The sequence below is a fragment of the Chelmon rostratus genome, chromosome 14, assembly GCF_017976325.1.
Source record: "Chelmon rostratus isolate fCheRos1 chromosome 14, fCheRos1.pri, whole genome shotgun sequence".
In the NCBI taxonomy this organism is placed as follows: Eukaryota; Metazoa; Chordata; class Actinopteri; order Chaetodontiformes; family Chaetodontidae; genus Chelmon; species Chelmon rostratus.
The window spans coordinates 8,826,154-8,838,139 of NC_055671.1; the positions used below are offsets into that span (position 1 = coordinate 8,826,154).

The 11,986-nt window shown below is 41.8% G+C and overlaps 2 protein-coding genes across 2 annotated transcripts; both read left to right on the forward strand.

The window, feature by feature from the left end:
* The first annotated feature begins 4,079 nt into the window (after nt 1-4,079).
* Nucleotides 4,080-6,051, forward strand: gjb1a (gap junction protein beta 1a). The gene is made up of 2 exons (XM_041952319.1): nt 4,080-4,107; nt 5,315-6,051. The coding sequence occupies exons 1-2, from the start codon at nt 4,080-4,082 to the stop codon at nt 6,049-6,051; spliced, it is 765 nt and encodes a 254-aa protein (XP_041808253.1).
* Nucleotides 6,052-10,323: 4,272 nt separating this feature from the next.
* On the forward strand, nt 10,324-11,394 carry gja2 (gap junction protein, alpha 2). Its single transcript, XM_041951844.1, has one exon. It carries the CDS (start codon nt 10,324-10,326, stop codon nt 11,392-11,394), a length of 1,071 nt encoding a protein of 356 aa, XP_041807778.1.
* The last annotated feature ends 592 nt before the right edge of the window (nt 11,395-11,986 follow it).

The following is an 11,986-nucleotide window of genomic DNA, read 5'->3' on the forward strand; positions in this document are numbered from 1 at the left end:
ACTTTGACAGCTAGTAACTAGTCCTGAGGTGTTGCAAGTAGAGATTTAAGAGCTTACAAGCCTGAAAGAGGTACACCTTGCTTATATTTTAACTGACCGTGTTTGGGAGGAAAATAACTTTAAAGTTCAAATAGGCATACAGACACACCTGCACAGACCCCTGAACGTCTCATGAGAACCATGTGACTATTCCACAGTGAGACATGTCACACCTGCATGTGACTGGGTGTGTTCCTGCATTCAAGATTAAGTACAATAAAATATTTAATCGCACAACCAGCTTCACCAGACTTATTCAACACAAGCACTGAAGTGTCCCTCACAGCACACACCCACAGTAATCCTGCAAGATACTCAAACTTCCCCCAATGGAAACAACAGTGATATTGGTAGTGCTGTGAAAAGTAGCATTTAAGTACAATAAGGTCACAGGGGCAGAGGCGTTGTTTAGTTGTTTAGTTTATTCTGCCTAACTCACGGATCCTTTTATCTGACTGAAGCTTGCCCATGCTAGAATCTATGGCCATGACCTAACTGTGCTGTCTATTGATAGATCCATGGTGGTAACTGTGGTTTTTGTCTCTCAGTCCAGCCCCTCTGTTAGTTTTGTTTTGGATCTATATCTATAATGTAGTGTATCTACTATATTGTAGCCTATATACTCTGCAAAGTAGTGTCACCTTCAGGATCAAAGTGACAAGCAGAGGAGCGAGAGGATCATAGAGACACACTGCTGCCTGTAGCATTATTATAATATTCCTACAATGTTTCTATGATCAGTCGGTAGCATCTGTGCTGCAGAACATGCACCCTCAGATCATGACACCTCTGTAATTAAATATTTCAGGGGAGACATGAGTACGGATATAGTTTCAGGGTTAATTACAGATCACCTTGACACATCAGCAGAGATGTTTCTCTCCTCTGAGGCCTGTGTTCAGGTGTTGTGCTTAAGGAATGCAGAGTTGACTCGCTCAACAACCTGCTGCTGGTGTCACTTTTTACAAGACTGAGTTCACTGCCGAGCTTTCACCTCCGCAGAGTTAAGAGGGTCATTATTGAAATGTTGCAATAACTGTTAATGACCTCCAGATGTCACCCTTCAGACTGTACTGAGGGAGGGGACAACACACACACACAAACACACACACACACACACACACACACACACACACACACAAAGTTTTAAATGATTACAATACATTTGTGAACATTCCCAGGGCTAATAAATATCAGTATCACTAATCTACACTTATTTTGTAGCTCACTCATATTTGCGCCCTTGATACATACTTGATCAGTTCATTGAAAAAGCTCCATCCATGCACAGGTTCTTAACACAGCCCACCACAGGCAAGAAAACTTTGGTAACACTTCATATTAAGATACAAATATCCAATATAAAATAGTTGCTTATTAGCAGGCATATTACTAGCATGTTAAGTATGGAAATTGTTGTACATTAATTACAACCTTCATTAGCTAACCCTAACCCCCAGAAAAAGGCATTAATAATTATTAATAAAGAGCCAATATGCCACTAACATGCATTATAAAAAGCAACTTAATGGTGTGCCTTAAAATAAAGTGTGACCAGAACTTCTCTTCAGGTGTTCATTTACAAAAACCAGGAATGTTAGAGATGTTACAGAGCAGGTTATGACAAATAACCCCCCCCCCCACACACACACACACACACACACACACACACACACACAAACACACACACACACACACACTTACAAGGCATTGCATTCATTGCCATTTATTTCCTGGAGATATCAGGTGACTAAATGACCAATGATAGTAATGGTAACGTAGCATGAGTCTCATCCCAGACACTGAAATCAGACTGAATTATTGTACAGTTTAAGGACATGAAAGTGATGTTTTGATTCCAGTGAATCAGCGAGGCATGAAAACATGCCCCATAGAGAAGTATTTTTCACACTAGTCTCTGATCAGAACTATATTTCAAAATGTTCACATTTGCATGAAGCGACATCGTGCTGCACTCTTTGTAGATCTGTCCAAGGCATCTGATACCGTTGATCATGGTAATTGGTTTCTAAAAAGGCTGATTCTCATTGGTTTTGATGATTCTGCTTACTCCAGGTTCAAATCATGTCTTTCTGGTACAGTTCAGCTCAAGTCTGCATGGCTAATAAAGGTGTCCTAATAAAGGTAATAAAGGATCAGCCTTGGGCCTCATGCTATTTACTCCATACATAACACAATATTTATTCTCAAAATCAACACTTATGTTTTTTATTGATTTCATTCATCTGAAGCTTGTTCTATAACACTTCTTTGATATGAGATTGTCCTCTATAAAACTCATTTAACTCCTAGTTCAAAAATGTTTTAATTTAGATTTGGTTTTTGAGCTTGTGTCCCATTTGAAACCAGAAAAAAATTATACACTACACAATCCATTAAAAGCTGTCTACACTGGATTATGGGGATGTCCTGTATGCTCTCACTGTCACTGCTGTTGTGATGTTGTTATATGTTCTCAGGTCTCTCTTTTAAAAGAGTTTAAATAAAGCTCGACCAACTAAACGTCATTTTTGGACACCCAAAGAAGAAAACTGGCGAAAGTCTTTGTTATCTTGCAAAAGCTAGTTCATCTATTCGACATGTCTCAGAAAATCAGTCAGTTTTGGTTTGTGACTAAGATGCAAAGCACGTCTCAAATACTTGTGTGTAATTATTTTCTCTGTACAGATCCCCTGAAAGGTCACAGTGGGAAGACAGCTCCATATTTGTGTGACTTTCTACAGGTAAAAATAAACAAAAAGTATGAAAGTATGAAAAGGAATCTAAAATAAAGTCTAATCTAATCTGAAATAGAAGTTATTAGAAGTACCTGGACACCACAGTGCTAAAAACAGCGAGCTCAAGCGAGTTATTCAGTCGTTACAGCAAGTAACGTCACAGAAATACGTCAAACTGTGAGCGCAGAGTGAGCAGACTGAATCAGTGCTTGGATATTAGGTGGGCACAAACAAAGTGGATGTAAAGGCTGAGGAAAGAAACTAGATGAGAGACTGATTATTATGATAATAAACTCTTGTCCTCTTATCTTTAGATTTGAGGTCATTCTTTGTTTCAGACCTTTATGTTTTACTCCATGTTGCGTCAAAAACACCCTCCACTTCCTGCGCAGAACACAGCACAATAAGGACGAGGGGACAGACCGCCGTCCCCACACAGATTCCTCAGCTGGGCAGAAATTAAAACATTTGATCTGAATTCTGAAGCTGTTTGTTTGGCCTCTCTAAATGGAGCTATTGTATGCAAATACAGCGCACAGAAGCATATGACCCCTCCAGTGCAGGGCAGTGGCTAGTGTGAGAGAAATCATTAGCAATGCAAAGTCATGGTGCTCTGATACTCTTGTTCACAGTCAGAGATTGAAAAAAAAAATCTGCTCATGTCAACCTAAATGTTTTTGGATGTGCTTTATTCCAAACTACAGCTGAAGGTAAGTCTGCTGCATTTCTACCTCTGTTATCAGATCAGGTAACTGGGAAAAATGATGGTTTGTCCTCAGAGTGTCCGGCTGGTTAAATCTGTGGGTAGCTCATGCTCTGCTGTCTTTACTTGACTTGGAGGAGTTTGGAAAGCTGCTGAACAGAGTCTTACAGATAAAACTGTGACGCTTTCTAGAAATTTCCTCCAGAAAATGTTGCCTCTCTCGTGGTGATAACCAAACAAACCTGTATGTGTTTAGCAGTGGATCAGTCATATTTAAAGCTGCACAGCTGGTCAGAGGAGTTAAAGGAGGGTGTTTGGAACCAGAGGACTCACGCCGAGACACTTTTGCAGCATAAATTATTTCCCTGTAAGATTTAGAGAGTATGAGAGACACCATTACGTTGGGTGCAGATGCCCACTTTGCATTCAGCACCATGGCGACTGGTGAAAGCATGTCACATGACGCACGGTGCCAGACTTCAGTGTTGCACTCTTAAGTGGCCTGCCAACTGCAGAGGGGGACAGAGAGGCTTCCATCGTCTCTGGATTCACATCCATGCCAAACCAGCGGGTCAACATTGTCCTCCACGCTGCCTCCTATGCCTCTTACACCTCCTGCTGAGCCGGGTAACAACTCTGCAACTTTTGTGTTTGTGGGAGACAGAGGACATCCAACAATGATTAGCACAGAGGAGAGGAAGCATGTTGGACGCTTTTTAGCATTTAAATTCAATGTAGACATCTAAAACCTATGATTTAGTAATTAGCTAAAGAAAAAAAAGTTGGAAAAATCTAAGTGTGATTAATTTAAGTATCCAAGGCACTTTTGAGTATATTAACGTCCCAGCTGCTGGGAATAAATTGTCCTCCCTGCACACTATATGGACTTTTAATCAGGTATTAAGTTTGCACTCAGACTAAACTTGCATTTGTAAGTTCGCTTCTGAATATTTTAACATATTTCAAGCTTCTTTCACAATCTTTCATCCTCTTACATTTCATCACTGGACAAGACAGATAGACGACAGAGGGTTGGGAACTGAACCCGCAACCTTTTTATTGTGAGGCTGCGGCGCACTTGTTCTGCAGTGTACTCGAGCAGCCGCTGAAAATAATCATTATTTTCTTTATAGATTAATCTCATGATGACTTTCTTAATTATTCTTTTAATTGCATGAACAAGTGTAGGCCAAAAGTTGCAATTAAGGTGACGATATTTTTTAAGGGTGTACGATAAAAGTACATTAAAATACTTATTTTTCCTTCATTTAAAGATCATCACAATAGCAGTAAGTACATGTTATTCATGTCAATATAATAAGAAAATAATATTTGGATTTAATTTAATTTAATTAATTAATTAGTTTAATGGAATTAAACGATGATAATTACTGTTTGAGGTGTAAAAATGAACAACCTACTTGCATTTATTTAGTGTGGAAAAGTTCTTTTGTTTCTCCTTTTTGGAAACAAGTCATTAAAGAGTGGCTGCGCAGACCACTGCCAGAGCCTCCCCAGCTGTGTTTATTAGGAGACAGGTCTGCTGGACTTTCAGGCTTACTGACACCTCAAGGACTGAAGTCAGACAGAGCCTGGTTTCACTGAAAGGTTCAAAGTAATGTTGATGACGGATGTTGAAACTCCAATCCAGGCACTAATAATTATCACGAAAATTTGGTTGAATTTTTGTAATTTATGATGTACGTTTATTTATGTTTATTGGTTTGTGTGTGTTTTTTTGTATTATCTACTTCTACAAAACAAAAATATAATATTCAAGACCATGTTCTCTCGATAGAGGCTCTGATGTGTTTTTTTGCACTTTCTCCATCAGACCCGGAACCAAAGATGAACTGGGCATCATTTTATGCTGTCATCAGCGGTGTGAACAGACACTCCACCGGCATCGGTCGCATCTGGCTCTCTGTCCTGTTCATTTTCCGCATCCTGGTCCTGGTGGTTGCAGCGGAGAGCGTGTGGGGCGACGAGAAGTCCGGTTTCACCTGCAACACCCAGCAGCCGGGCTGCAACAGTGTCTGCTACGACCACTTCTTCCCCATCTCCCACATCCGCCTGTGGGCGCTCCAGCTCATCCTGGTCTCCACTCCTGCCCTGCTGGTGGCCATGCACGTGGCCCACCGCCGCCATGTTGACAAGAGGCTCTACAAACTGTCAGGACGGGCCAACCCCAAAGACCTGGAGCAGATAAAGACCCAGAAGATGAAAATCACAGGGGCCCTCTGGTGGACGTACGTCATCAGCCTGTTGTTCCGTATCGTCTTTGAGGTTACCTTCATGTACGTGTTTTACATGATCTACCCCGGTTACAAGATGATCCGGCTGGTGAAGTGTGACTCGTACCCCTGTCCCAACACAGTGGACTGCTTCGTGTCGAGGCCCACGGAGAAGACGGTCTTCACCGTGTTCATGCTGGCTGCGTCAGGGGTTTGCATTCTGCTCAACATAGCAGAGGTGGTCTTCTTGGTGGGGAAGGCCTGCAGCAAGCATTTGCACAATGCTGGAGACTCGACAATGGGGGCTTGGATCCAACAAAAGCTCTGCTCGTTCTAACAAAACACAGATTTTATACCTGCACAAAGGGACATATAAGTGACCTTAGATCCGGGTATACGGCTACTAATTTAACTCATGAGTATGGTGCATATAATATACTGTACATCGCAGTTTGACATGGTGATATATGATATATCCGGTGGTTTATAATCTCAGTGACATCTTTCGGTGGCAGGGTCATGCAAAGCTTACTCAGACAACACGTTTCGTACCAGCGTGCAACACACAAAGTGTTCTCATCAGACTTACGATGACCAAAGACTGTGCACAGCAGCACTCTGTACTGACACAATCTAACAGCTTGATGTTAGGCCAAATAAAGATCAATTAAGTGACATTTTATGAAGCAATATTCCCACTGACCACATTAGGCTTTTGTTGTCATGGAACCGCTTTGATTTTGATGAAGACTTTTCGTCTTGAAGTGTAATCATGACATGTTACTTCTTGTCAAATGCTATTTAAAATCATCTGATCGTGTCAGAAAAGGGTGCCTGAAACACAATGAAGTGATATTTGGGGCATTCTAAGTTATCAACTTCTACTATTTACATCAAATATGATGGCAAATGTCATGCTTTTGCCTAAATCACCATGAACTGAATCTAATTAACCAGGTGATTTATGGCTTTTTCACCGTTGTTAGTGAGTTGTTCAACTAATAAATGGAAAACATGTCGCATTTCATAAATAATACAGAGCTTGTTTAACACAGACGCTTTACTTTGTTGGTCAAATGGTTCCTTCAGATATAAACAAAGCAATAACTAGCAGAAAAAAAAAAACTTGAAACTGATTGCTAAACATGTTATCTAAATGTATCCATTCTGAAGCTGGATGTTTATATATTGTCAGTCCACACTTGAATAAAATCAACCAGAGTTTGTGTAATTGTGTAGTTTTTTACTAGGTTTTCTCGCCAAATCCAAAATGAGAGTTACATATTGAAAAAGAAAGCATGTTGAAATAACTCATCAAATCTCCACAGCTTCTTAATATGACTCCAAAGGGGGCGTTTCAGTATATAATAAGCTGTGGTGGATGTTGTTCATGTAATAATGCCTTACATATCGCCAGAGACCAGCAGCTGTCTGCAAAAAGAAATTAAGCTGCAGTCTTGTTGGTGCCACTGTCTGTGTGACAGCAACAAAAAAAACGTGAGTGAAACTTCATCACACATTTAGTGGCGGCGTCACCATCTTTGGACGAGAGCTCCTCGGAGCCGTGATACCACCTGTGATGGAACGTCTCAGCTGATTAAGTTCTCCTTTTGAAGGCCAGAGTGCAGAGTTTTGGGTTATCAATAGCCTCGCCATGTAAGGGGGTCCGTGTGTGGGTGACAATGGTTGACCCCACGGACAGCTGGACCTGCACTTCTCTTTTTATGGAACGCGTCGACACACACAGGTCTACAGGTTCAGACTGACAAGAGGCATATTGGCCATACTGTACCAAAAACAATTCCTCCATCTGTTGTTCCTGCGTGTGATTGGTGACTCTGCGTGTGTGTGTGTGTGAGTGCAAAGTTCACGTTATTATTTGTTGGGCATCTTACTTCCTTCATAGATGTTCATCAGAAGGAGGCTGATTTTGATCTTCTCAAAGCAAATGATCAGATGTGCTGTTAGAAAAGTCAGCTACAACGACACTGATCAGTGACCATCGTGTGTGATGATCTGTATGGGACAGATCAGACTTTAATGGCAGGAGCTGCCACTGATCAGCTGCTGCAATCTTGTGTGGCGGTGGCAGAAATAGAGATTAACTTTTATTCATCAAATATCAGAATAGGAGAATGTAAAAGAAAAAAAATAAAAATCAACTTAATTTTAAAGTATAGTTAAAGCAAGTTGTGCTAAAGTATTCATTGTGTCCAATTTAGGGTGTTTCCATGAAAATTTGAATTTGAAGAGTTACACCAGCTGTCAAATAAGTGCGATAACAGCGTAAAGTAGCAGAAGGTGGAGATACTCAAGATAAGTACCTCATGTTGTGCTTGTGTGGTCTGCACAGAGCAACATGATGCATGTAACTGTAACATGTGAATGAAGTATTTAGTGATATTTTGAGTGGGCACAAAGAACTTTCAGATGACAGATTTGGATTAAGCTTGCATGTGTGTCTGTGTGTATTACCACTACGCCTGTCAGCCATTCAACACTGCAGCACTGAGGGGAGTCGACACTGTCTGATGCTCCTCCACACAAGTCAGGGGTCAGAGCACCACGAGAGTGACAACAAAGCCACTCCCTTCACCGTGAATTATATTTAGAGCGCACTGACATGTAAGACCAACCTGCGTCCTCACTGGACTCTTGAGCTGCCGCTCACTGGAACAGACACACCTCTTAAGAGAGGGGTTTTATACTTTTCTACCAGCGGGAATGTCTTCATCTGTGCTCGCGCTCAGACCAGACAGGGGTTTAGTTGTGGCGGCTCGTTGAACACTGAGCATTGATCAGGCCGGAGTGGGAGGGCTGCGGGCGGGATCATAGAGCCTCCAGTGCAAAGTATCTGAGAAGTTTATCTTGGCACTGCAGTTTCCTCAGCGGCTGAGGAGAATATGGCCTCTCTGTGAACTGAAGAGGCTCAGTCACCAACCGACTCTGGATCTGCGCTGCTGTAGGAGATGAACGTTATCCGGTATGTTTTCCTTAATGAAGATACCCAAGGTAGTTTGAATGTCTTACTTAGTGATCCAAAAAATCATCTGCTCTGACATTAATTTGTCCATCTGCAGTAACTGCAGCAAAGTATGAATTTCTGAATGAAATCCAGGCTCAGTTTTAAGTACACTTACAGCAGTTAATACTGTGTAAACAGTCTTTTCAGGATCCTGCCATTCCTGGATGGCAATCTTTATGTGTGTCATACAGGTGCTCAGTTTCACAGCCAAGCTACTGATCACTGATCCCGATTTCTAAAGGACGAGTACAACTATTTTTGAAGTTCAGTTTTGCTAGGTTGTAACCAATAGGCTCTGAAATCTGAACTAGAAATCTAATTCTGGAGTCGGGGAGCACTGTTGAGTACTGTGTCACAAGATCCATGCCGACACTAGTCTCCCCAGCCTGCTCCAGGGCTTTCTCTCACACACAGGGAGCTGTGTCCTGGCCCTTTTTTTTATCAGTCCACACTGGAATACAAACAGTCAATTCATTATCAATCAATGTTTCCGTTCTTAAACACAGGAGCCTTTGGTTGTGGCAGGAATACCAGATTTATGATATGAATATCAGCAGGTTATTGCACAGCAACCAAGCCGTTTTGACTTAATGTTCTTATTCGACGTAGATTCTCAGTTTAAATTATTATTAAGATGAATCAGATAAATTATGGACACACTATTTTACATAGTGGTTCCCACATTTACGTGCATGGCGCAGGTATTGTGCAGGCACAAAATGTATAAAATTTTATGTGAGGTTTATTTGTATCCTGCTGTGACTCGGTGCTGCTAAATGTATTTTTTAAAGCTGCTAGAATTAATGTTTTTTATAACAACGGACAAAAAGACAGTGTGGAATGTGAAAGGGGTCGTTCATAATGAAGCACCCACAGAAAATTCACCAGACTTAGTTTTCCTCAGCTCTGAATAGTATTTTAGGCTCTTTCAGCTCATTGTTTTGGTTTTACAGCCCACAGCTGTACTGTTCATTCTCACCGCTCTCATATTAGTGTTATCAAATGCAGCAGGCAGCTGTGAAAACCCTTTAAACAGTACCTGCTCGGCACAGAACTACACACAGGCAAAGCCAGGGACTAGGTAGTGAACATAGTGGCACATTTAGCAGATAAATAGCCTGCTATCTCCATCTGCAGCTGGTGGAGACCAAAAACAGAGCTAAAAAAATGGTGACTGTTGGACATAAACCAGTCGTCTTTACAGCTTAGTTCCTGAGTGTTAAAAAAAGTAGGTTTAGTTTCTCTATGTTAGCATGTAAGTTTTTTTCTACTCGGCTATATCAGTGAGATCTCTACCTCAATATATTTACAAGTTTAAGTAAAGGTTAGATGCAGTGTATTTTTTGGAAGGTTCGGCAAATTACAAAAGATATTAAAAAAAGATGCAAATGATGTAAAGGGAAAGGCCTGTTGTGTAGCTCCAGGACATACTGTTCCTGAGTTTAACCCATTACTGTGTTTATTTTATCCAAGTAAAAATAAAATTGTCTCTGATGAACCTTGTATATTTACACTTTTCCCCACTCTTTATAGGTGTCCGTCCTGGTTTTGTGGATAAAACTGAGTTTCTATTTGTGAGCCAGTATGGGGGACTGGAACTTGTTGGGGAAGCTGCTGGAGAGCGCCCAGGAACACTCCACTGTTGTGGGCAAAGTCTGGCTGACAGTGCTTTTCATCTTCCGCATCCTGGTGCTGGGAGCTGCCGCTGAGAAGGTGTGGGGCGACGAGCAGTCCGGCTTCACGTGTGACACCAAGCAGCCCGGTTGTCAGAATGTCTGTTATGACAAGACCTTCCCCATTTCTCACATCCGCTTCTGGGTGATGCAGATCATCTTTGTCTCCACGCCAACCCTCATTTATCTGGGCCACATCCTCCATCTGGTTCGCATGGAGGAGAAGGAGAAACAGAAGGAGAAGGAACTTGCCATCCAGATTGAAAAGCAGCAGCAGTTGCTTGGCAACAAGGCCAAGAAGGCCCCAATTAAAGACAACCAGGGCCACGTTCGTTTGCAAGGCACACTGCTGCGAACCTACGTCTTCAACATTATTTTCAAGACCCTGTTTGAAGTGGGCTTTATCGTTGCTCAGTACTTCCTGTATGGTTTTGAGCTCAAGCCAATGTACACCTGCGACCGCTGGCCTTGCCCTAATATGGTGAACTGCTACATCTCCCGACCTACTGAGAAGACGGTCTTCATCCTCTTCATGCTGGCCGTGGCCTGCATCTCCCTGCTGCTCAACCTGGTGGAAATGTACCATCTAGGTTTCACAAAGTGCCACCAGGGCCTTCGTTACAGAAGATCACAGGCTGCAAATGTGGCTCCCAAGGCCCTAACTGAGACGGTCATGCCGTTTGTCCCGAACTATAACTACTTTAGTGGTCACCCTGCAGTGCCTGAACCTTTCCCTGTGGACTCGAAGTACAACATGGCAGAGCCGAGCTCTGCTTACAGCCCCTACAACAGCAAAGTGGTTTACAAGCAGAACAGAGACAATATGGCCGTGGAGAGGAAAGGAAAAGCAGAGGAAGATGACATAAAGGAGAGGAAAACCTCCACTCCAGCCTTTGAGTTGCCTGTTGAAAATCCACGCCGAAACAGTCAGTCAAGCAAGCACAGCAATAACAAGAGCAGGCTGGATGACCTGAAGATCTAGGGAGCGTCTTTGTCTTTAAGCAAGACTCAGGAACACATGCATCAGCCTGTAAAAATATGGAAGACTGTTAGGGACAAAACTGTTGAGGGAACACAAAACAGATTATAGCTGTGCTTAATTTGCAAGTCAAGATTTGGGAACAGGGTCAGATTTACAAACAGCTTTGAAAGGGCATACCCATAAATAGCTTTTAGGGTCATATTTTCTCATATAAACCAGTGAGAACAAGTAGCGCGATGACACTTTTACTCTGCCTTTGCATTTGACGGATATGACGTTGAAGACGACAAACAAAGGAATCTCCACTTCTCACTCATATCACAATGTGAGACAAAAATTCTCAGCTCTTCATTTGGCATCAAATTGTCACAATTCTTTGCACTCAAAAATGTTTGGTGTATACAAATCTGCCTTTTCTGAAAAATAATTTTGTTGACACTCGCTCAGTAGTTTTGACATGAATGAACTTCCATATTTGTGGGTGACTGTAATGCTGATGACTTGAGATTTATTTTGTTTACAAGCAATTTACTTAAAAATCAAAAGAAAAAAACTGACAGAAATTCACCTCTTCCTGCAGTTGGAGATGTGA

Bases quoted from the DNA above. Each gene is read 5' to 3' on its own strand.
- gjb1a (XM_041952319.1), top strand. From the start codon at position 4,080: ATGCCTCTTACACCTCCTGCTGAGCCGG. The intron at 4,108-5,314 runs GTAACAACTCTG...TTTCTCCATCAG, and splicing joins TACACCTCCTGCTGAGCCGG to ACCCGGAACCAAAGATGAAC.
- gja2 (XM_041951844.1), top strand. From the start codon at position 10,324: ATGGGGGACTGGAACTTGTTGGGGAAGCTGCTGGAGAGCGCCCAGGAA.